This window comes from Odocoileus virginianus, chromosome 30 (genome assembly GCF_023699985.2).
Source record: "Odocoileus virginianus isolate 20LAN1187 ecotype Illinois chromosome 30, Ovbor_1.2, whole genome shotgun sequence".
In the NCBI taxonomy this organism is placed as follows: Eukaryota; Metazoa; Chordata; class Mammalia; order Artiodactyla; family Cervidae; genus Odocoileus; species Odocoileus virginianus.
Window position 1 is genome coordinate 36,330,699 of NC_069703.1, and position 26,058 is coordinate 36,356,756.

The following is a 26,058-nucleotide window of genomic DNA, read 5'->3' on the forward strand; positions in this document are numbered from 1 at the left end:
TTAAATAAATTATAAAAAATAAATTCATACAACACATTAGATCAGTGCTTGGCATACAGAAGGCACTGTATATGTACTGGTATTATTTATTATCATGATTATTACTGTTGCTATTACACATTCCAAAGACAAGGGACACAGTAATACTTTCTATTATGTGCAGTAAGCAATGCTAAACTGCACTCCTTAATTATGTAAGACAGGTACTTCTGAGGTGGGTCTAGTGATAAAGAACCTGCCTGCCAATGCAGGAAATGTAAGAGATGTGAGTTCAATCCCTGGGTTGGAAGATCCCCTGGAGGAAGGCATGGCAACCCACTACAGTATTCTTGCCTGGAGAATCCCATGGACAGAGGATTCTGGTGAGCTACAGCCCATAGGGTTGCAGAGTTGGACACGACTGAAGCAACTTAGCACGCATGCACGTGCTAAAGATCAAACCTGTTTTAATAGAGATAGTGCAGTAGAGTGGAGAGGGCTGTAAATTGCGCTAAGCAGAGCATCTTACTCAAGATCTCTCACTGTATGAACTTGGTTAAGTTCATTAATCCATGGTCCTCAGCTAACTCATTTGGGCTCTGGAATAGGAATTTCTTAAGTCTGAATTCTATTTCTTTGAAATCAAATATAACCCCTAAGCTTTCCACTTTTGACCGCTGAAAACTGTCCAGTTCAAAAGGCATAGGATCTTTTTTTAACTTTATTTTGTATTTGAATATAGACAATTATCAAATACATTGTGATAATTTCAGGTGAACAAGGAAAGGATTTTACCATAAATATACATGTATCCATTCTCCCCTAAACTCCTCTCCCATCCAGGCTGCCACATAACATTAAGCAGAGTTCCATGTGCTATGGTACAGAATCTTTTTTCGTGTTACTCAGCAACTCACTTTTTCAGTGGAGAGGCATTCCACCCAACTTCTAGTTGGCTTCTTCATAGAACATATGTGCCTTCCACAGAAGAAATTGATAGGATGGTCATAGACTGGGAAAAGCAGCAATAGTACAAATGTAGCCTGAAGTTTTAGTACTGATTTCATGCCTAATAAAATTAATTGGCTAGAAATCAAAGAACATTTGAATTAAGAAATAACATTTGAATTATTAGTTTGAAGAATGGTCCCATCCTCTACCACATTTATGTGTTTTGAATGGTGTAATTATTAGGCAGAATCTATAGCATATGCATAAAAATTCTAACATAATGTATCACTGCTCCCATATTTCAACCTGAACCCGGGTTTCCAAACTTCCGATCAGGTCATTTGATGGTTCAGTTCAGTTCACTCGCTCAGTCGTGTCCGACTCTTTGCGACCCCATGAATCACAGCACGCCAGGCCTCTCTGTCCATCACCAACTCCCAGAGCTTGCTCAAACTCATGTCCGTTGAGTCAGTGATGCCATCCAACCATCTCATCCTGTCATCCCCTGCTCCTCCTGCCTTCAATCTTTCCCAGCATCAGGGTCTTTTCAAATGAGTCTGCTCTTCACAACAGGTGGCCAAAGTATTGGACCTTCAGCTTCAATATCAGTCCTTCCAATGAATATTCAGGACTGATTCCCTTTAGGATGGACTCGTTGGATCTCCTTGCAGTCCAAGGGACTCTCAAGAGTCTTCTCTAACACCACAGTTCAAAAGCATCAATTCTTCCATGCTCAGCTTTCTTTATAGTCCAGTTCTCACATTCATACATGACTACTGGAAAAACCATAGCCTTGACTAGATGGGCATTTTTTGGCAAAGTAACATCTTTGCTTTTTAATATGCTGTCTAGGTTGGTCATAACTTTTCTCCCAAGGAGTAAGTAACTTTTAATTTCATGGCTGCAGTCACCATCTGCAGTGATTTTGCAGCCCAAAAAATTAAAGTCTGACAGTGTTTCCAGTTTCTCCATCTCTTTTCCATGAAGTGATGGGACCAGATGTCATGATCTTTGTTTTCTGAATGTTGCACTTTAAGCCAACTTTTTCACTCCCCTCTTTCACATTTGATGGTACTGTTAACTTAAAGTAAACTGCAAGAACAATGCTCACTGGACATATATCCTTGCCAGGGTACTTTTCTAAATACATTGCTTTCAGTCTTAACTCAGGACAAAAAAGCAAGCAGCTTTGGATTCTGTATGTGTTTCTACAGAATTGAAAAATGAAACAAATATAGCTAGTGAGACATCAGTATACATTAATGAAAGGAATGCTAAATTCAACAAGAAGGCAGAAAGAGTCTATGGGAAATACATAGCTGAAATTAACTTAGAAAGAGGGAACAGCTGTCTAATCTCCTTCAGGAACTGTTTTGACTGCCAAATTGTACCAGAAAATCAGAACACTTCCCTTTTATAACTTGTAAAGATGTGTTCTACAAATGACTGTATTTTCATACTTACATATTTATTCACTTGTTTCAGAAAAATCTGTCTTGCATTTCTGTGTTTTAGGTGTGTACTTAATGTGTGTACTCTGCTAGGCTTAAAATTCTTAGATACAAACCCAAGTCATCATCATGATGAAATTTGTCATGTTTGACTTGACCTAGAGTTCAATTTGGGAGCTTCATATGCTAAATTGGCACTAATTCTTCTTGTAAGCTATGGTAGGTAGTGAAAGAAAGGCAATGGAAATTCCTACTGGAAATTCACCTTAACTTTCCCCATCCCCTCATCTGCCCAGAGCAGTCAGTTAACAAGCTCTTGCCTGTCTCATAATCTACCCCATGGTCCAGGTGCATGTATGGGGCAAGCATAGAGGGTAGGAGACTGATTCTCCAATGGCATTTTGTAAATATGCCATCCTTCAAAAAGCAAATATTCCTTGGAAGAATTTAAGTTAAAATACTTGGTCAAAGAATTATTAAAATATATATAATACAATCCATTTTTTTAAAGGTTAACTGGAATTCTAACCTTATTTCAACTGGTTTTAGGATATTTGATTTTAGTAGTAATTATACATACATACACATGGGAAACAGAGGACAGAAGACTTAAGTTAGGAGTATCCCATGAAAGTGAAGATTATTCCATGTCATATGAATAAAAACATTAACTAGGATTGAGATCAGTAAATTGGGCAATGCTTACGGATAAACAAGTAGGAAAATATGATTTAGCTAATGATGGACTTATATAGATGGCTATATAAGTGCTATTAATAAAGCTATTATTCAATGTACTGTTAATAGGGAAATTGTAACACTATGGTACATTCATACAATTAAAGAATGAGATAGATCTACACTGAAGAGATGCTCTTATCTATATAAAGAGTGGTTTGTCCAGGCATTAAAAAAAAATCCAGGATGTACATCATACTATTTACAGTGATTGCCTCTGGAGAATGGGAACAGAAGTGGTAATTTTACTTAGACTAATTTTTTAACTTAATTTGACACAAATGCACACCCATGCAGCCCAATCTTATCAAGAGTACTGAAATGACAGTTTTTTGTTCTCCAGTATTTTTGAAGAAACATTTAATACATTTCAATTAAGGGAAAAGGAGGTGAGGAAAAAATTAATAGGTTTCATAGACATGATACTGACCTGGGTTTAAAAGACAAATAGGATTTCTACAGAGGGGAAAAGCACTCCCAATAGCCAACCAAGAATCAGATGTTAGTATGATCTGATGACTACTCTTTGAAGGTGACTGGGTGCATGATGAAAGCCACTAATTCAAACAGGCAACACTGTAATAAGCTCAGTATAGGAAAGGTTCATTTTGAAGCACTGAGGCAAGCCTTGCAAACTGGAGTTCAGAAAATTGCTAATCCTCAGTTAGTAGATGATAGTTAAAGGCAGAATGGAGGAAACTGGCAACAGAGGTTAAAGGAGTGGGCCAAGGATAGCATCCAACAGTGGGCACAGGACAAACAGCCACTGTACACAGCAGAAGAGGTCAAAGACAAATGTACAGCAGTCTGCCTGAAAGACAGAAAACTGTCAGAAAGGACTCCATAAGGAAATAGTGCCACTGTTCTTGCCTGGAGAATCCCAGGGACGGGGGAGCCTGGTGGGCTTCTGTCTATGGGGTCGCACAGAGTCGGACACAACTGAAGCGACTTAGCAGCAGCAGCAGCAGCAGCATTAGATGTTTCAACCTAAACATCATAAATGATACTGACGTAGTCTAATCAGAAAGTGAGGACACATAGGACAAAGTCTGGGGAAGCTGATAACAAGATTAACTAATAAAGAAGTAGTTCTTGAGAAATTAAATAAGCAATGAGACTTTAAAAATATGGTGGGAACACAGGGGACACTATCAATGCTCTGTAGAGATCTAATTGGGAAGGAAATCTAAAAGAGTAGGTATATACTAAAACCGATTCTCTTTGCTGTAAACATTGTAAATCAGTTATACTCCAATGAGAATGTTTTTAAAAGATTATATTATCTAAAAATTGTAATAGTTTGAAACCACTAAAAAATATAGTGGAAAATGTTAAAAAAAAAAAAAAAAAAGGAAATAGTGAAAAGTGAGCCCTCATAAGAACAAGTCTTATTTTACTAGGTAAGCTTGATAAGTGTTTCAGCAAAGAAAACCGAAGGACAGCACGCTGTAGTTAGTTCAGTAAGCGTGGCTTCTCTATGAAAAAAAAAAAAAAAAAAGCAAAGTATTACAGACCTGAGGGCTTCCCTGCTGGCTCAGAGGTCAAGAACCCACCAGCCAATGCAGGAGACGTGGGTTCCATCTCTGGACTGGGAAGATCCCCTGGAGAAGGAAATGGCAACCTACTCCAGTATTCTTGCCTGGGAAATCCTATGGACAACAGAGCCTGGTGGGCTACAGTCCATGGGGTCACCAAAGAGTTGGACTAAACAACAACAGTATTACAGACCTGAACCTAATATCTAGGGCTGTGCTTTTTTTTCATAGGCACAGTAGCCATCTACCATATGTGACTAGCTACCAGTTGAAATGTGGCTAGGGCAAACTGAGGTGGTTTTAAGTGTAAGATACACACTGAGTCACACCACCTTACCAAAAAAAGGATATCACCTCTTTTTACATTAAATGTTGAAATATTTTTAAATATATTGGGATAAAAAATGAATTGACCTCTTTAATCTTTTTCATTGAGGCTCTCCTTTATATTGGACAGCACTGAATCTGGTCTCTTAGTACAATTTCTCACTGTTAGCACCTGCTTGCTATTTGTCCACAGGTTATAATGACATGGTTTATCACACCTAGGCAACTGCATCCCACTTATGCAATAACAGTCTGGGAATATGCAGTTATCTTTTGTTATAAACCTTAGAGAGACTGAACACAGTAGTCATGGCCACACCCAAACAAGGTCAAGTTAAAGACTGACAGGATTTCATGGGATGATTATGAAAAAATGGAAAGTATATTATTTTCAGCATTAGGAGTTAGGAGTATTAGTCACTCAGTAGTGTCTAACTCTTTGTGACTCCATGGACTGTAGCCCACCAGGCTTTTCTGTCCACAGAATTCTCCAAGCAAGAATACTGGAGTGGATAGCCATATCCTTCTCCAGGGGATCTTCCCTACCCAGGGATCCAACCCAGGTCTCCTGAATTACAGGCAGAGTCTTTACCATCTGAGCCACCAGGAAAGCCCTCTTTTCAGCATACTGGATAATAAAAAGAAAATAAGCCAGGATATTTGGGTCATGGTGGAGAGTTCTGACAAAATGTGGTCCACTGGAGAAGGGAATGGCAATCCACTTCAGTATTCTTGCCTTGAGAACCCCACAAAGAGTATGAAAAGGCAAAAAGATAGGACACTGAAAGATGAACTCCCCAGGTCCGTAAGTGCCCAACTGCTCCTGGAGAAGAGCAGAGAAACAGCTCCAGAAGGAATGAAGAGGCTTAGCCAAAGCGAAAACAGTGCCCAGTTGTGGATGGGTCTGGTGGTGGAAGTCAAGTCCGATGTTGTAAAGAACAACATTGCATAGGAACCTGGAATGTTAGGTCCATGAATCAAGGCAAATTGGAAGTGGTCAAAAGGAAATGGCAAGAGTGAAGATTGACATTTTAGCCATCAGTGAACTAAAATGGACTGAAATCGGCAAATTTAATTCAGACGATCACTGTATCTACTACTGTGGGCAAGAATCCCTTAAAAGAAATGGAGTAGCCCTCAAAGTCAACAAAAGTCTGAAATGCAGTACTTGGGTACAATCTCAAAAATGACAGAATGATCTCTGTTCATTTCCAAAGCAAACCATTCAATATCACAGTAACCCAAATCTATGGCCCAACCATTAATGCCAAAGAAGCTGAACAGTTCTATGAAGATCTACAAGACCTTCTAGAGCTTCTACAAGACCTTCTAGAACTAACACCAAACAAACATGTCCTTTTCATCATTGGGAACTAGAATGCAAAAGTAGGAAGTCAAGAAATACCTGGAGTAACAGGCAAGTTTGGCCTTGGAGTACAAAATGAAGCAGGGCAAAGGCTAACAGAGTTTTGCTGAGAGAACACACTGGTAATAGCAAACAACTCTTCCAACAACACAAGAGATGACTCTATACATGGACATCACCAGATGGTCAATACTGAAATCAGATTATATTCTTTGCAGTTGAACATGGAGAAGCTCTGTGCAATCAGCAAAAACAAGACCGGGAGCTGACTGTAGCTCAGATCATGAACTCTTTATTGAAAAATTCAGACTTAAATTGAAGAAAGTAGGGAAAACCACTAGACCATTCAGGTATGACCTAAATCAAATCCCTCAGATTATATAGTGGAAGTGACAGATAGATTAGATCTGATACAGTGCCTGAAGAACTATGGACAGAGGTTCATAACATTGTATAGATGGTGGTGATCAAAACCGTCCCCAAGAAAAAGAAATGAAAAAAGGCACAATGGTTGTCTGAGGAGGCCTTAAAAATAGCTAAGAAGAGAAGCTAAAGGCAAAGGAGAAAAGGAAAGCTATATCCATTTGGATGCAGAGTTCCAAAGAATACCAAGGAGAGATAAGAAAGCCTTCCTAAGTGAACAATACACAGAATACACAGAACTATACAAAAAAGATCTTCATGACCCAGATAACTACGATGGTGTGATCATTCACCTAGAGCCAGACATCCTGGAGTGTAAAGTCAAGTAGGCCTTAAGAAGCATCACGACGAACAAAGCTAGTGGAGCTGATGGAATTCCAGCTGAGCTATTTCAGGTCCTAAAAGATGATGCTGTTGAAGTGCTGTACTCAATATGCCAGCAAATTTGGAAAACTCAGCAGTGGCCACAGGACTGGAAAAGGTCAGTTTTCATTCTAAACCCAAAGAAAGGCAATGCCAAAGATTATTCAAACTACCACACAATTGCACTCATTTCACATGCTAGCAAAGTAACCCTTAGAATTCTCCATGCTAGGTACACGAGCCGAGAACTTCCAGGTGTTCAAGCTGGATTTAGAAAAGGCAGAGGAACCAGAGATCAAATGGCCAACATCCAATGGATCATAGAGGCAGCAAAAGAATTCCAAAGATCTATATCTGCTTCATTGGCTAAGCCAAAAAGACTTTGACTGTGTGGATCACAACAAACTGTGGAAAATTCTTAAAGAGATGGGAATATCATTCTCTGGTATTCCCACCTTACCTAGCTCCTGAGAAATCTGTATGCAGGTCAAGAAGCATCAGTTAGAATCAGACATGGAACAACAGACTGATTGAAAATTGGCAAAGTACTACATCAAGGCTGTATATTGTCATCCTATATAACTTATATGCAGAGTACATCATGTGAAATGCCAGGGGTGAAGCACAAGTTGGAATCAAGATTGCCAGGAGAAATATCAATAACCTCAGATATGCAAATGACACCATCCTTAAGGCAGTGAAGAGGAACTAAAGAGCCTCTTGATGAAGGTGAAAGAGTGAAAAAGCTGGCTTAAAATTCAACATTCAAAAACCTAAGATCATGGGTTGGGAAGATCCCCTGAAGGAGGGCATCGCAACCCACTCCAGTACTCTTGCCTGGATAATCCCATGGACAGAGGGGCCTGGTGGGCTATGGCCCATAGGTCGCAAAAGTAGGACATGACTGAAGCAGCTGAGCACAGCACAAGATCATGGCATCCAGTCCCATCACTTCATGGCAAACAGGTGGCTAAACAAAGGAAATAGTGACAAGACTTTTTCTTGGGCTTCAAAATCACTGCAGATGGTGACTGCAGCCATGAAATTAAGACATTTGCTCCTTGGAAGAAAAGTTGTGACCAACCTAGACAGCATATTAAAAAGCAGAGCCATTCCTTTGCCAACAAAGGTCCGTCCAGGCAAAGCTATGGCTTTTCCAGTGGTCATGTATGGATGTGAGAGTTGGACTGTAAAGGCTCAGCACCGAAGAATTGATGTTTTTGAACTGCGGTGTTGGAGAGGATTCTTGAGTCCCTTGGACTGCAAGGAGATCCAAGCAGTCCATCCTAAAGGAAATCAATTCTGAATATTCATTGGAAGCACTGATGCTGAAGCTGAATCTCCGATAGTGGCCACCTGATGTGAAGAACTGACTGGAAAAGACCCTGATGCTGGGAAAGATTGAAGGTAGAAGGGGACAACAGAGGACAAGATAGTTGGATGATATCACCGACTCAATGAACATGAGTTTGAGCAAGTTCTGGGAGATGGTGAAGGACAGAGAAGCCTGGCATGCTGCAGCCCATGGGGGCACAAAAAGTCAGACATGAATAAGCGACTGAACAAGGCTGAAAGGCAAGATCACTGCAGAAGGGAAACTCAGAAGTGGCACATGTCCACATCAACAGATTTGGCTAATCTGTTATATAGGAGGATTGGTTAAAGAGGTTACATGACGTGTATACTTAGCTATTAAAGGCTGTATTTGAACACAAATCACAAAGCAGGTGCTTTTCTGTCACCAGCTAAGTGAAGGTGAAAATTATCTTAGCATTTTGTCATCAGTTCATTGCCAAAGTCTCCCTTACAAAGAATACCTTGAAGAGTTCTGTAACCTTGCTAAGGATATACCAACAAATTATACTAACAGGATGTTCATGTTCTCCACATTTTCAAAAAATTACAAACCCTAAAACCAATCCTGTTTTCTTGCACTCTGATGTAACTAGGCCAGTCTATCAATATTCTCAGGTCTCCTTAGAATAAAAATGAACCCACTATTTAAACTCTCATGGATTGGAAGCAAATTACCCTCCCAATAACCACTGTTAAACTAAGTGGGAAAAAAACATTTTATTTTACCAAAAAAAACCCTTTCTCCCAGGAAATTCCTTGTTCATATTAAGTGCTGCTAGCTTAAAGGATGAGAATGTGACCAAGGTAAAGACAGTAACAAATTTGACGTCCAGGGACATATATACTCAAGTCTTTGCACATTTACATTTTTAATAGGGTCAAATTTAAGAGCAACTCTTTTTACAATATTCTACACAAAAGTATTTATTATCTGCACTTTCCAGCAAATGGTTACTTAAAATTCAGTTCTAGGCTTCCGGCTCAAGATGGCAGACCAGGATGTACGCGCATCTCCTTCGGCAAGAGCATCAAAATGACAACTAGTTGTTGACCAACCAGTGACAGGAGGATGCTGGAACCCACCAGAAAGACACCCCACATCAAAAACAAAGAAGCCACAGTGAGGCAGTAGGAGGGGCGCAATCACGGTAAAATTCCATACCCGCCAGGTGGTGACCCACAAACTGGAGAACAGGAACACTGAATTAGTTCTCCCACTGTTGTGAAGGTTCTGGACCACACCTCAGACTTTCCAGGCTGGGGGTCTGACAGAAGGACTGAGAATCCCCAGGAAATCTGGCCTTGAAGGCCAGTGGGATTTGATTATAGGATTTCCACAGGACTGGGGGAAACAGACTGTAATCTTGGAGGACACAAACAAAATGTTGCATGCACCAAGACCCAGAGAAAAGGAGCAGTGACCCAAAAGGTGAGCCAAAACTACGTTCCAAGTGTTGGGAGGGTGTCCTGGGGAGATGGGAGTCAGCAGGGGCTCACCACAGAACAGGGGCACTGGCAGCTGCAGTCCAGGAAGTTACCCCTTGGCATAAGGCCTCTTGGAGGTCGCCATTCATCCAAAGAGCCCTAACAGGGAGCAAGTCCAACCCCACCATCAGCCAATAACTGTACTAAAGCTTTCCTGAGCAAGAAGGCCCTGCCCACCACAATAAGACCATTTTTCCCACGCCAGTCCCTCTCATCAGGAAGCTTGCTCAAGCCTCTTAGCCTCCTCCAGCGGGCAGACAGAAGCAAGAACCACAGTTTCACAAGAACTAGAACAAAGCCACATTATTGAAAGCTAGTCAGCATGAAAAAGCACAAAGTTATATCCCAGAGGAAGGGACAAGATAAAACCCTAGAAAAACCACTAAAGTGGACAGGCAACCTTCCAAAAAAAAAAAAATTAAGAATAATGATACTGAAGATGACCCAGGATCTCGAGAAAACAATGGAGAAGATGCAAAAGTCATTTACCAAGGACCAAAAAGAATTAAAGAACAGATGAATAATATGCTAAAAGGAATCAATAGCAGAATAACTGAGGCAGAAGAATGGATAAATGACCTGGAGGACAGAATGGTGAAAATCACTGACACACAACAGAATACAGAAAAAAAGAATGAAAAAGAATGAAGACAGCCTAAGAGACCTCTGGCACATTAAATGCACCAACATTTGCATTACAGGGGTCCCTGAAGGAGAGAAAGTACCTGAGAAAATATAGTAACTGAAAACTTCCCAAACAAGGGAAAGGGAATAGTCAACCAAGTCCAGGAAGCAGAGTCCCAGGCAGGATAAACCTGAGGAGGAGCACACCAACACCAAGACATGGTAATCAAATGGACGAAACTTAATGACAGAGATAAAATATTCAAAACAAGGGAAAACAACAAATAACATACAACGGAACTCCCATCAGGTTATCAGCTGATTTCTCAACAGACACTCTACAAGCCAAAAGGGAATGGCAAGATATATTTATCAAGTAATGAAAGGGTAGAACCTACAACCAAGAATACTTCTACCTGGCAAGACTCTCATTCAGATTTGACGGAGCTTTCCAGGCAAGCAAAAGTTAAGAGAATTCAGAACCACCAAACCAGCTTTATAACAAATGCTAAAGGAACTTCTCTAGGCAGCAAACAAAACAAAACAAAAAAAGACTTACAGAAAATAAACTCAGAACAATTAACAAATTGGTCATTGGATCATATGTATCAATAATTACCTTAAATGTAAATGGACTAAACCCATCAACCAACAAGACTGTTTGGCTGAATGAAAACACATGTATGTACTTTCATTTATCTCATCACTTTGACTCCCTCAAACTGTATGTAATTATTTTATATTGTTAATCAGGTTACCATTATGGCTTACAATTCTAATTATCTTTTACTTTTTGTCTGGCTATTGATTGCGAAACTAATAAACACCTTTTATTATGGTGATTATGTAACTATTATTCTCTAATACATTGTATCACCAAAACTCCATTTAATAGAAAAACCTGCAATCCCTTTTTAAAATCCAGGTGCATATCAGAATTATCCTGGAATTTTAGGCTCACTGTATAGCACAGGAAACTATAGTCAACATAACAACCTACAATGGAAAATAACTCCAAAAATATGTGTATATGTACAACTGAATCAACTTGCTGTGTACCTGAAACATTAATTCAATTGTATTTCAATAAAATATACATAAAGGAAAAAATTCAGTTCCTCAGTCATTCTAGCCAACTTCAAAAGCAGTCAAAAGCACACACGGGGCCAGTGGCTCTCTTAATGGGATGTGCATGTGAAATACTGGATGGCATAGTTTAGTTAACACAGTATTACATCCCACTTGAGCATCTTCACTACCTTTTTAAGCTGTCGTCTTACATTTATATTCAGACATTTTATGCAATTAGTCAAATGCTTGGAGAGACCATCTAAAAATGACTTGAATCTTTCTAGTTCTGGTATCCACTACTATATTAACAGGCAAAATTACAAAAGTCTGTGCTACTGCTGCTGTTGCTTCAGTCGTGTCCGACTCTTAGCGACCCCATGGACTGCAGCCTACCAGGCTCCTCCGTCCATAGGATTTTCCAGGCAAGAGTACTGGAGTGGGGTGCCATCGCCTTCTCCACAAGTCTGTAGCTAATGTTTAAACCAACTGTCCAGATCTTTAGTGTAACACTCATTTTAAAATTTTTACATGCTTAGTTAAATTAAGTTCCTTCTCAGTTATAGTAAGAAGCATTCAAGAATTTCAAATCAATGAATATTTATTAAAACATGATGGAAAAAAATAAATACAACTAAAGCCTCTGATTTTCTAGCTCATTGAGCCATTCCACTTCACTCTCTTGAGTTTCCTGCCCTGATGGCTCAGTTCAGGACAACACTATGCTAATACTGTCTTCAAGGCCAAACTTCTCAGATTTTAATGAGCATCTTCATCAATGGAGAACACGGCTGTGATTCAGTTTCTAATTCAGATTTGGGGTAGAGACTTGACGTTCATCATTTCTCACAAACTCCCAGGTAAGGTCACTGAGCCCTACGGTATCAATGCATGGATTTGGATCTGGAAGCAGGAAGGTTTTAAAGGAGACACTGCCCCATTCTTGTTCATTAAATAAAAACACATTATGTAAAATATACACAATCAAGAGAGACTAAAATAATTTTTAAAAATTTATTAACAAAATATTTACAACATGAACAGTTCAATTACTGTTTGCTTTTAAAAATTTCACTTTTACATAACAGATCCATATTATATAAAACATTTACCAAGTGTAAATATACAAGAATCCCACCTGTGTGTAACCTGTGGTCCATTTGTGCTATCTCCCATCTGCAAGAGAAATCTAAAACATTATTTAAATTAAGTATTTACATATTTTTGTGTTGTCATTTGTAATTGCACCACCACCACTAAATGGTTCACAAGAATGGAATAATGCTAGAAACACAAACTTGCAAAAAAAGTGCATTTCAGGCAACCTTAGCTATTGGCTTTTTTTAGACAGGTATCCACAGTCCATATGGACTTTTCTTCTTATCTATTTTTGGGGATCCTGAAGAATTCTCTTCAGCAGTAGCTTTAACTGATTTCTGAAGCATAGGCTTTGCTACAGAATTCTGAAAAAGAACAAATTCTTAAGTCAGCTTCCCAAATGCATACATTATATCTTTAAAATATCATTTAAAAAAATACATTAAATAAAAGACACCAACCAAGTGCAAAGCCATGGACCTCACTTGCAACTTGATTCCATCAAACTGTAAAGCCAAGACACTAGTGGGGGAAATTAGATACATGCAAGGCATACTGCAATAGGGAGATACTAAGATAGTTTTGAAATTTTATTAAGCCTTTAGCTGATTATTCTAATCATAGGATATTCTGAGGTTTTATTTTAAAATATTTCAACAATCAAAAAGGACAAAGGGAACAGTTAAAAGGGGAAAACACTGAAACTGAGAATGTGCATATTAGAGTAGGAACCTATTGGTCACTTGTGAGGACCACACAAAAAAAGTATTAAAAATTCTATTTAGTGGCTTAGTAGGCCTCATATCATCACAAGTAAGCTAACAAAAATAAACCTCCCTAACAGAAATACATTCCAAGTCTAGCTTTTGAGTGATCAATACTTAGATATACTTACGTTAGAGCTAAAAGCGATGCTTTTTTGCTGATAAGACTTTTCACTGGCATTTTTTGTTCCATCTTCTGTTAACTTGTCCGATAGCTAGACAGATAAAAGAAAGTAAATTTTAGAAGTCATACCCTTGTAGGTATAAAAAGCAGTCTAACTGTATTATAAATTTACTTGTAGAGACACAAATCAAGTTTGATCTAACCAGTCAAACTAAAATAACAGTACTTTTGTTAAGTTTTTCCCATAACAAAATTGATTCAATGATTTAAGACACTATTCTCCATAAAGCAGTATTGTATGTATCCCTCTGAAATAAATTCAAGTAACTGTGAAAAATCATACCAAAAAAGGACTAAGTTCAAAAGAACTAAGGCATTTGCCCATCCAGTTGGGTACCTAATCACCTGAAAAATCAGCTCAACTCTTATTTGTTCACCACTAATGCTTAGGCAAACCCACATCTGGGTCTGCATGATAGGAGATAATCCATCGTTCCTATGTTAACTGAATGTATCAATCCCTAATTATCTTAAACCTTTAAAGCTATGCATTTTATGCTGCACATTTCTGGAGAATTATAATAAACTTATCTGCAAATGAAGCAGGCCTCTTCTTCTGTAATCTCTCAAAATATCTGGAATATATTGCATATATTATGAAAGGGACATCCATATCAGACGCCCCACCATTACAAAGTACACTTTCATTTAAAAATTGTCGTTAGTATCTTATCCAAATAGTGCTTGTCCCAAATTCTAGCATGCATCGGAATCTACCAACAAAAAACTAAGCTTTCGGTGTGTCCACATAGACTTCAAATTAGTTTAACCTCTGATGCTTTTGCGCATGTATCAATTACCAACAGACTTTCTTCATCAATGTCTGGAGACCACATTCATGATTTCTATAAGACAGAAATAAAGCAGATAAACTATACTGTATGTTGAGTACAGAATCTGTGGGAACATAACCCTGCAAATGAAAATTACAGATACTCTGTAAAAAACTAGCTAGAAAAACTTGGAGAACTGCCATATGACCCAGCAATCCCACTCCTGGGCATACACACCGAGGAAACCAGATCTGAAAGAGACACGTGCACCCCAATGTTCATCACAGCACTGTTTATAATAGCCAGGACATGGAAGCAACCTAGATGCCCATCAGCAGACGAATGGATGAGGAAGCTGTGGTACATATACACCATGGAATATTACTCAGCCATTAAAAAGAATTCATTTGAATCAGTTCTAATGAGATGGATGAAACTGGAGCCCATTATACAGAGTGAAGTAAGCCAGAAAGATAAAGACCATTACAGTACACTAACACATATATACGGAATTTAGAAAGATGGTAACGATAACCCTATATGCAAAACAGAAAAAGAGACTCAGATGTATAGAACAGACTTGTGGACTCTGGGAGAAGGCGAGGGTGGGATGTTTCAAGAGAACAGCATTGAAACATGTATATTATCTAGGGTGAAACAGATCACCAGCCCAGGTTGGGTGCCTGAGACAAGTGCTCGGGCCTGGTGTACTGGGAAGACCCAGAGGGATCGGGTGGAGAGGGAGGTGGGAGGGGGGACCGGGATGGGGAATACATGTAAATCCATGGCTAATTCATTTCAATGTATGACAAAAACTACTGTAATGATGTAAAGTAATTAGCCTCCAACTAATAAAAATAAATGGAAAAAAAAAAAAAAGAAAAACTTGGTAACTACACAGAAATCACCAAAGTACCAGCTACAATTATGGAAGTAATCAGGATTATGTCAACTAAAAATAAAGGTCATTAGTCTCCCACTTTCATGGGAAAGACCCTATCTAATATTGTCAGGTCTGTTATTTTTAATTATATCTAGCTAGCCATTCCAAGAAACAGTCTAGGGTAAATAAAATCAAAATGGATAATCAGCTCTTTCTGGTAAGTAGTCTTCTGAAGATCTTATTTATTTTAATACTAAGTTTAAAGATGAAGTTTGAAGATTACTATTTTTAAAATAAACTTAAAATACTTACCTCAGACTTTGCACCATTACTCAGTACAGCTGTTTCCTGGCTTCTCTCTTTAGACACAGGAACACTTCTGAGACTAGCTGGCAAGTCAAAGCTGGCTGTTCCCAATGCTTTTGCTGCATTGGCTTTGGCTATTTCTAACAACTCCATTCGATCTACAAAAGGAAACACAAAATGTTCATTTATCCGATAGCATTTCTCCAAAAAAACTCAAAATCACAGTGTTTTTACACTAGTAATATAAAGATATTTAAACAGTATCTCCACGTATAAAATACACTTCTATTTATGGAAAGAGAATTCCACCTCTTTTGTTTAGCAAAGTAACCATCCCTCAATAATCAAAGCTTGGTCAATAAATCAGTAGCATTTTGAGAGCTGGTCCACCCAGAACTGCCCTCCACCGACCCATTTAACACGCACGGTGTTAAGCCCTAGGGCGGAAAAAAAGTTGTCCATTTTAAAACTGGGCGCCAACCATACCAGAGTTTTAACTATTAACCCGCTGGGGTCCTTCCTCTTTCCCCGAAGGCCTCTCCAACGACTCACCTTTCTCACTCAAACGAAAGGGCGTTGGGCTCCGCGACCTGCTCCGGGATCGCCCCCTCCAGCTTCTGCGCTCCTCGGGGTAGACGGTGCGGCCGAAGCCGAAGTAGCGGCGGCCTCGAGCGATGGCGTAGGCCCTCCGGTAATACAAGTGACCGCGGGAGCGGCTGCGAGACCGGTAGGACCTCCAGGTGGAGCCTGAGTGCCTCTCCCGGTACCGGCGGCTGCGGGAACGCGAGTGGCTCCGCGAGTATGAGCGCGAGTAGCGCCGGTACCTCCTCTGATAGCGCCTTCGGGAGCGAGACCTGGAGCGGCTCCGGGACCACGACCGGCTCGAGACGCTGGAACGGGACGGAGAGCGGCTCCTGGAGGCCGACGACGGTCGGCTGCACGGGCCCGACCTCAAGGACGAGGGCGAAGCCTTGGGCGGCGAACTCGGCCACAGGTCGTTCACGTAGCTGGACATCTCGGCCGGCAGCTAACCTTTCTACGAATAGCCCTTCCCAAAAACTCAGTTCCTAAAAACAAACGAGAAAAAATCCAAAAGTTAAGTTCCGGAAGTGAGTCCCGAAGGCGGCGCCGGGTCGAGAAGAAACTAGCATCCTGGCTTCCAAGCATTGGCGCCGCCTGCGGCCGGTCTTCCCGCCCTACCACCTTCCTCCCCCACCCGCGGGGCTCACAGAGGCCCGGCTATACACACGTCTTGAGGTACTCGCGGGGGCACCCGTCACCAGAAGACCCACCACAGGCCGTCGACGCCTCACTCAATGAGAGAAAGGCCCAACGCACGCCTTCCTGCAGAAGCTAAGGACGAAGAGGTTTTCACTATTCTTCCCCAAACGAAGACTCACAAACTCCACGCCCGACGTGCTGACACGATTTGAACAGGGCTACAGCAGACGCGTCTAAAATACCAGGAGCTGGCGCTCGGCGCGTGCGCAGAGACGTTGCGTGGTGGGCGTGGCTCTTCTCGTCCAACTGCCGCTCTTCTCTCTGCCCGTCCAGCCCCACCCTCCGCCTCGCCCATTGGCCTCTGGGATGCGCATGCGCGCCCAAGCAAGGAAGGCGGGCGCCGACACGCATTCGCTCCATCCGGGTGTCAATCTCTGGCTGTTTGCGTTTTCGGCTGTAAGTGGGGGAAAATGAGGCAGCAACGCGCGGGTTACACTAGTTGCTGGGGCTTTATGCCCTGCCAATGTTGACTGGGGCGTGGTCTCCTCTTCTGGGAAGCTGCAGGCTCGGGGTGTGCCTCCCGGCACCCTTATTGGCCACTTCCTCCCGACCGGTGTCCGGAAGGTGGGCCGCCCTCTTGAGACGTCACAGAAAGCGTGTCATTGCGTGCTTTATATTAGAAACTGTGTCTTGGCTAGAAAAAGTAAGAAAGGTAAAGACAGACTGCAGAGACACTCATCAGTTTAGTTCAGTTCAGTCGCTCAGTCGTGTCCGACTCTTTGCGACCCCATGAATCTCATAGCTGACCTTTACTGAAGGTTCAGAATGACGGCTGAGATTATTCCAATTATTATTTTGGTGCTACGGATTAAACACTGATGACTTTTATTTCCAAGGATGTATAAGTAGGATACATGTTAGACATCAGTTCAGTTCAGTCGCTCAGTCGTGTCTGACTTGCAACCCCATGGATTGCAGCACATCGGGCGTCCCTGTCCATCACCAGCTCCTGAAGTCCACTCAAACTCATTTCCATTGAGTCAGGGATGCCATCCAGCCATCTCATCTTCTGTCGTCCCCTTCTCCACCCACCTTCAATCTTTCCCAGTATCAGGGTCTTTTCCAGTGAGTCAACTCTTTGCATCAGGGGGCCAAAATATTGGAGCTTCAGCTTCAGCATATTCAGGACTGATCTCCTTTAGGGTGGACTGGTTGGGTCTCCTTGCAGTCCAAGGGACTCTCAAGAGTCTTCTCCAACACTGCAGTTCAAAAGCATCAATTCTTTGGCTCTCCGCTTTCTTTATAGTCCAACTCTCACAAACATACATGACTACTAGAAAAACCATAGCTTTGATGAGACAGACCTTTGTTGACAAAGGAATGTCTCTGCTTTTTACTATGCTGTATAGGTTAGTCATAGCTTTCCTTTCAAGGAGTAAGTGTCTTTTCATTTCATGGCTGCAGTCACCATCTGCGGTGATTTTGGAGCCCCCAAAAATAAAGTCAGCCACTGTTTCCCCGTCTATTTGCCATGAAGTGATGGGACCGGATGCCACGATCTAAGTTTTCTGAATGTTGAGCTTTAAGCGAACGTTTTCACTCTCCTCTTTCACTTTCATCAAGAGGCTCTTTAGTTCTTCTTCACTTTCTGCCATAAGGGTGGTGTCATCTGCATATCTGAGGTTATTGATATTTCTCCTGGCAATCTTGATTCCAGCTTGAGCTTCATCTAGTCCAGAATTTCTCATGATGTACTCTGCATATACGTTAATTAAATAGGGTGACAATATACAGCCTTGACATATTCGTTTCCTGATTTGAAACCAGTCTGTTGTTCCATGTCCAGTTCTAACTGTTGCTTCCTGACCTGCCTACAGATTTCTCAAGAGGCAGGTTAGGTGGTCTGGTATTCCCATCTCTTTAAGAATTTTCCACAGTTTATTGTGATCCACAGTCAAAGGCTTTAGCATAGCCAATTAAGCAGAAATAGATGTTTTTCTGGAACTCTCTTGCTTTTTCGATGATCCAACGGATGTTGGCAATTTGAGCTCTGGTTCCTCTGCCTTTTCGAAAACCAGCTTGAACATCTGAGGTTCACAGTTCATGTATTGTTGAAACCTGGCTTGGAGAATGTTGAGCATTACTAGCACATGAGATGAGTGCAATTGTGTGGTAGTTTGAGCATTCTTTGGCATTGGCTTTCTTTGGGATGGAATGAAAACTGACCTTTTCCAGTCCTGTGGCCACTGCTGAGTTTTCCAAATTTGTTGGCATATTAAGTGCAACAGACTGACCCAGACTTGCCTGTGAGTGTCCAGGATTCTCCAGTGGAGGCGTGGGTCGGCGATGGCCTCCTGCAGGGTTGGGGGGCACTGAGCGTAGCAGTATATACACGGGATGTTTTGAAGGAGGTCACCATTATCTTCATTACCTCCACCATAGTTTGGCCCCAGGTAAATAGAGAGGGAACACAGCTCTACTCATCAGTGGAAAATTGGATTAAAGATTTACTGAGCACAGCCCCGCCCATCAGAACAAGACCCAGTTTCCCCCTCAGTCAGTCTCTCCCGTCAGGAAGCTTCCATAAGCCTCTTATCCTTCTCCATCAGAGGGCAGACAGACTGAAAACCACAATCACAGAAAACTAACCAATCTAATCACATGGACCACAGCCTTGTCTAACTCAGTGAAACTATGAGCCATGCCGTGTAGGGCCACCCAAGATGGATGGGTCATGGTGGAGAGGTCTGACAAAATGTGGTCCACTGGAGAAGGGAGTGGACCTTGCCTTGAGAACCCCATGAACAGTATGAAAAGGCAAAAAGATAGGACACTGAAAGATGAACTCCCCGGGTTGGTAGGTGCCCGATATGCTACTGGAGATCAGTGGAGAAATAACTCCAGAAAGAATGAGGAGACAGAGCCAAAGCAAAAATGACACCCATTTGTCGATATGATTGGTGATGGAAGCAGGGTCTGATGCTGAAAAGAGCAATATTACATAGGAACCTGGAATGTTAGGTCCATGAATCAAGGCAAATTGGAAGTGATGAAACAGGAGATAGCAAGAGTGAACGTCGACATTTTAGGAATCAGCGAACTAAAATGAACTGGAATGGGTGAATTTAACTGAGATGACCATTTAAGACGTACTAATTGTTATTAATAAGGACTTCCCTGTAGCTCAAGTGGTAAAGAAGCTGCCTGCAATGCAGGAGACCAGGGTTCAGTCCCTGGGTCAGGGAGATCCTCTGGAGAAGGGAATGGCAATCCATTCCAGTATTCTTGCCTGGAGAATTCCATGGACAGGGAAGCCTGGTGGTCTGCAGTTCATTGGGTCACAGAGTCGGACATGACTGAGTCACACACACACACACATTGTTAATAAACATAACAGATGCCTTAAAATAAGTTTTCATCCAGTGAATTTACCACTTCTGTAAGGAGAAGTATTAATAGTTCTATTAGCTGCTTTGCAAGTCAAAGGTGAAATTTTTACAAAGGCCACTCTTTTTGGAGGGAAGATGCAAAATCACATCCTGGATTATATAGGGTAGCCCAATCTAATCAGAGGAGAGATTCAAAGCAAGAGAAAAACTCCACCCTTCATTGCTGCTTCTGAAATGTTTGGAATATCTGCAAGGACTCAGATCTGTGGGAACTAAGGATGGCTCCCTGCTGACAGCACCAAGGAAATAGAGCTCTTAGTCCTACAATCTCAGAACTGAATTCCTCCAATACCTGACTGAGCAAGATGTTGGGGATTTGCCCCTAGGTCTCCTGAAAGAATGCACTGGCAGCCCTGCTAACACCTTGACTTTAGACCAGTGACCCACCTCACAGAACTGTTAATAAACTGGGGTTGGTTAAGACACTATTAAGACTTTTATTTTCTTGGACTCCAAAAATCATTGCAGATGGTGACTGCAGCCATGAAATTAAGAGACGCTTGGTCCTTGGAAGAAAAACTGTGATTGCCTAAGCAGATTATTAAAAAGCAGACATTACTTTGCCAACAAAGGTCTATATAGTCAAAGCTATGTTTTTTCCGGTGGTCATGTATGGATGTGAGAGTTGGACCATAATGAAGTCTGAGCACTGAAGAATTGATGCTTTTGAACTGTGGTGTTGGAGAAGACTCTTGACAAGAGTCCCTTGTTCTGCAAGAAGATCAAACCAGTCCATCCTAAAGGAAATCTGTCTGAATATTCATTGGAAGGACTGTTGCTGAAGCTCCAATACTTAGGCCACCTGATGCAAAGAGCCAACTCATTAGAAAATACCCTGTTGCTGGGAAAGAATGAAGGCAGGAGGAAAAGAGGACAACAGAAGATGAGATGGTGGGATGGCATTGCTGACTCAATGGAATGAGTTTGAGCAAGCTCCAGGAGATGGTGAAGGACAGAGAAGCCTGGCGTGCTGCAGTCCATGGGGTCGCAGAGTAGGGCACGACTGAGTGACTGAACAGCAACAACAAGAAGACACTGTTAGTGGCAATTTGTTACTGAAGCAGTAGAAAATGAGTACATTCACTAAAGTGTTATAGCTTTAATCCATGCACATCTTACACTTACCTTGCTAAGTGTATTCTAAGATATTTTGATGATATTTGTGGCTCCTGAATAGGATCCTTTTTGTTAAGTGTTCAGTTTGTTTTATGTGTTTGAAAGGTACACAACATCTAGCTGAGTTAGGTGAATAACACCTAGGTCAGTTTTTACACCCAGCATTAAAGATTTTTTTCATTTAATAGATAAATTCAACCTATTTACATTTATCAGAGTAACTGCATTATTGACCTTATCTCTTCCATTGGAGCCTATTGTTTATTTTACTTTGCCTTTTTCACTTTTTCCTATTTATTTTGCCAACCTGATCAAGTCTGTCTTCCTCACACTGTTCATGTAGAGGTTCTGCAATGTTTCATCATACCATTAATGATTTAATAGTTATCTTTTTCTCCCTGTGAAAGATATTTAAACCCCATCTCTCCTTCCACAAATATTTATAGAATGTTTATTATATTAGACGCTATTGGATATGTTAAGAAAAATTTAGTACCAAAATTAAATTTTTTCATTAATTTTAGTAACAACTAATTTTGTAACAAGCAAGGAAATCCAAAGGTCTATAATGTAAAAGCTAATAATACATTTCCTATAAGTATGGAATCCTATAAAAGAGGGTCCTAGTCTTTTCTCCATAAATTAGAAAAAGTGTTAACATATTCAAACTCTCTCAAATACAATATGCTATTTTTTGTGAATATGGTCTCTTTCTAAACAAACTGATTTGAAATTTGCTTTTATAATCAGTATCCTTTAAGATAAATGATATGGATCTGATTTATTTCTAATCAGCTATCTAATATTCCATAGTCTAGAAGGACCAGAAATTAATCTATGCCTTATTCATGGACATTCATGTTGTATCCAGTTTTTCCACCACTAAAAACTACGCCTTGGACCCAAAGTCAGATTCCAAAAATGTCGAAGCAGTTGCAGAGCTGAGCTCCTCCACTGAATCCTAATAATGGCTTCAAGGTCACCAGAGCCATGTCCAGGATACAACCTAATTGCAATGGAAACCCTAGCACTACTCGAAGAATTACTTCCAAAATACCTGAGGTAGTAGCTCAGCGGGTAGGCTTAGCTCTCTCAGACAGAGACAGGATAAGACGAGCTTGCAACCATGGATCTCATCTAGAGGGTGAGCTTGCAACCATGGGTCTCATCTAGAGGGTGAGAATTGTGAAGAGGAAAAAGGAGCTCTGAGTAATCCGGACACAGAAGACATACTCATTTATCTTAGAAATGAGTTGAGATGAGACATCTCTGTTATTAGAGCTGCTTTAGAACCATTATCTATAGTCAAGGCAGTTAACACAAAGATCAATAAACTCCAGTCTGATGTGACATTCCTGTCTTCCAGGATCTCCCAAAGAACTCCTGCCATTGGTTCATACATTACCCCATGTGAGCTCTCCGTTACTTGCCAGTGATTACTGAGCTGCATATAACTAGGCTGTTATTCCCACTATTCCTCCCAGTGACTGTTTCTTGAATTGGTAATTCTGGCATGGAAATACCAGTCTTCAGGGCTATTTAGGAGACACCCCTGGATGTAGCAACTTAACACTTCTGTTGCCTCCCATTGTTACCTGCAGTATCACCATGGACGCTGACCAAGAGGTGTTAGGAAGTCTCCTGTACATGTTATTTGGCTTTTGGGTTAGGGCCAGGAAAAGCAAGGAAATAGCACACAGATCCAGTGTTATTCCCTATAACCCAGAAACTTATCATTCCTGGTGGTGTCATTACCAGATAAGGACTGACCTGTGCCTCTGCCTAACTAAGAATGTGGCATTTGTGTCCATGCCTAATGGCCACCACTATTGCTCCTTTGAGGACTGTTCTGCTCTGCACGGAAGAGAACTCTTCAGGGCACACTTCTGCTCAGCAGAGTGCTGTTCCTGAATCAGATGAGCCATCTCGGCCATACCCACCTGAACATCAGGGGAACCGTAGCTAATCCATGTCTGTGGACTACGTTACAAGGCCTACACAAAGAATCTGACTTCAGTAAAGGCACGGTCAGAGGCAGTGTAGTAACGAGAATGCCAACAGGTCAAGAATAGAAAAAGGAGAAATACTGCACAAGGCTACTATATAGATACTGTAAGAGATTTCCTTTTCACACATTACATGTCTTGCAATCTAGTCTGCGTCCTCAAGGACTCCCTCAAGTCCTTCACAGTCTTTATTGACCATACTCAAGTTTTTGCAGCTTTGGTTCAACAATAGCATAATCACAGATATTGTCTCACAAGGCCCAGCACTTGTCTTACCCTATGTAAAGATGATCTATTCTGTCCTCAGCCTAACAACAGGTGACCTTCATTTCAAGCTACAAAGCAGTGCAACTGTGATGTTTTACCAACAGAACCGGATCTTATACAGCAAATTGCCTCCAAATAGGCAAAGGACCACGCATCAGCCAATTGGGCCAACTATGCTCAGAGAAGCTAGGACTGGCCACTGCCCCATACTCAACAACCATTTCACCAAACCCTATTAATGAATTAGTCTTTACTGGGAGACTTCCACTGGGACCTTATAGCAAGCTTTCATGTGCTGGATACTTTGTATTATGCAACTGGACCTAAATCTGAATTCTCTGGAATCTTCCGTGCATCTCATGATGAGTCTACCTACTTGAATATTTCTTCACGACACACTAGATTACTTTCACTTCCTTTCCTCAACCCACCAGCCTGGCTTTGTAGGATAGTATACATTACAATGCTTGAAACTTCGTTAGGAGCCAGGGTCACACTTTGAGCCACTTTAAGTGGCTTTTAATGTTATGTGATAAAGTCTCAAAAGTGGGATTTCTGGATTAAAAATTCTGTGTAATTTAATATATCATTATTCTGTGTGATTTAATATATTGCTGTATAGTTTTCCAGAAAGCAACAATGTCTGAAAGAAACCCTTTCTGATCCCCCAGACCTGTTAATTTTCCCCATTATAGGTTTATCCTGTTTTCCTGTGCCTCATATTTGTAGCACTTCTCACAATTGTAATAAAATTTTAATTCATTTTGTAATGTGTCATTTTCCTGCTAGAATATAAACTATGTAAGTACAGGCTTGTTTCCACTATATCCCAATATTCCAGACACCATATTGCACATGGAAAGCACTCAGTTGATGTTTACTGAATAAACAAATGAAATAGCCTCTCAAATAAATCTTGAAGGGCAGGCAGAGGGAAAGGAGAATAAGTATGTATTTGTTCATTTATGTATGTGTTTACGTATGCTTTGGCCACGCTGCAGCTGTGGGATCTTAGTTCCCCAACTGGACCAAACCCAGGCCCATGGCAATGAAAGCACAAGGTCCTAACCACTGGACCACTAGGGAATTCCCAGGAAAGGAAGGGAATTTTTTTTTTTTTTTTTTTTTTTTTGCTGTGCCACATGGCATGCAGGATCCTGGTTTCCCTAGTTCCCCAAGTTTCAACCAGGGATTGAAAACACACACACACACACACACACACACACACACACACACACACGGTATGGGGTCTTAACCATTGGACTGCCAGGAAGTACCAGGAACATTATACTTTTTTATTTTTTTACCAGTAACATTTTAGACATGAACAAAGTTCTTAGCAAAATGTTGGAGACAGAATTGCCCATTTTGTAATCTGGGGACAGAAAATAAACCAGCATGTCTAGAGCAGAGAGTTTGTGGTGGGGAATTCTGGAAGATAAAGCTGGAGATGTAGATTTAGGGTACATCATGGGGAATCATGAATGTGAAAATTGTCAAGCAACAGGGGCCTAGTTTGTCAGAAACAGGTAGATTGAGGAGGGTCAGAAGATATTAAAGATCTGAAGAGGAAGAAGAAGGTCCAATGTAATCTTTTACGTTGAAGTGACTAGATAGAGTAGGACAGCTAGGTATTACTTGAAATTAGTGAACATGAGTTCAAAAGGAGACCAGTTAATATTACTTTTTTCCTTCAACATCTGATCTCTTACCATAGAGGTTTTCAGTATTTAAATGAATGAAAAATAAAGTGAGTTAATATTGAATTTATGTTGTGTGCCCAAAGAGAAATGCTTTATGCCAGAATTTTTTGGGGGGGGCAGAGGGCCATGCCTAGAGGCATGTGGGATCTTAGTTCCCTGACCAGGAGTTGAACCCGGCCTCAGCAATGAATGTGACAACTCCTAAACACTGGACGGCCAAGGAATTCCCAAGGCAGATATACTTTTATTTGAACCATTTATTTTAGAGAACTAGGTCCTATGGAGCACTGCATAAAATTAGCATGGATAATGAGAGAATATTATGAAATTTGTAAAATAAAAAGCTCAAGCATTAGTAAGTTTAATAATAAACTATATAAAGTCTTTCTGGCAGAACTTCTACTTTTTCTTTTTTAACAGTAAATATGTTCTCATAAAGACTGCTTGTCACATCCACAATTATGTGCTTCATGAAATTTTAGCTAGGATACACTACTAGTCTCAAGACTTTTATACTTCCCTTTTTGAAGTCTATTTGATGTTTCGGCAGAATTATCAACCCTATAAGCCTGGCAATGCTCGTGATCAGACTGTGAGACCGAGGGCAGAGCCCTGTAGCCGC

General features: G+C 40.9%; 1 protein-coding gene and 1 long non-coding RNA gene across 7 annotated transcripts; one reads left to right on the forward strand and one right to left on the reverse strand.

Moving 5' to 3' along the window:
• Positions 1 to 12,666: 12,666 nt before the first annotated feature.
• On the reverse strand, positions 12,667 to 17,162 carry RSRP1 (arginine and serine rich protein 1). 6 transcript variants are annotated; one of them, XM_020909268.2, is made up of 5 exons: positions 17,075 to 17,162; positions 16,227 to 16,741; positions 15,681 to 15,832; positions 13,660 to 13,743; positions 12,667 to 13,129 (listed from the first exon to the last, which is right to left on the reverse strand). In XM_020909268.2, the coding sequence occupies exons 2-5, from the start codon at positions 16,687 to 16,689 to the stop codon at positions 13,010 to 13,012; spliced, it is 819 nt and encodes a 272-aa protein (XP_020764927.2). In that variant the 5' UTR covers positions 16,690 to 16,741; positions 17,075 to 17,162; the 3' UTR covers positions 12,667 to 13,009. The 6 variants fall into 6 exon arrangements, 5 of the variants coding, with proteins under 5 accessions (XP_020764927.2, XP_020764926.2, XP_020764925.2 ...); XM_020909267.2 differs by having other exon boundaries at positions 17,013 to 17,111; XM_020909266.2 differs by having other exon boundaries at positions 16,924 to 17,110.
• A 54-nt stretch (positions 17,163 to 17,216) lies between these two features.
• LOC139032231 (uncharacterized) lies at positions 17,217 to 24,503 on the forward strand. The gene is made up of 2 exons (XR_011484759.1): positions 17,217 to 17,351; positions 23,774 to 24,503. It is a non-coding gene; the product is annotated as an uncharacterized lncRNA (long non-coding RNA).
• Positions 24,504 to 26,058: the final 1,555 nt, after the last annotated feature.

Bases quoted from the DNA above. Each gene is read 5' to 3' on its own strand.
- RSRP1 (XM_020909268.2), bottom strand. From the start codon at position 16,689: ATGTCCAGCTACGTGAACGACCTGTGGCCGAGTTCGCCGCCCAAGGCT. The intron at 15,833-16,226 runs GTGAGTCGTTGG...TTCCTTTTGTAG, and splicing joins CTTTCGTTTGAGTGAGAAAG to ATCGAATGGAGTTGTTAGAA. The intron at 13,130-13,659 runs GTAAGTATATCT...GTTCTTTTTCAG, and splicing joins GCATCGCTTTTAGCTCTAAC to AATTCTGTAGCAAAGCCTAT.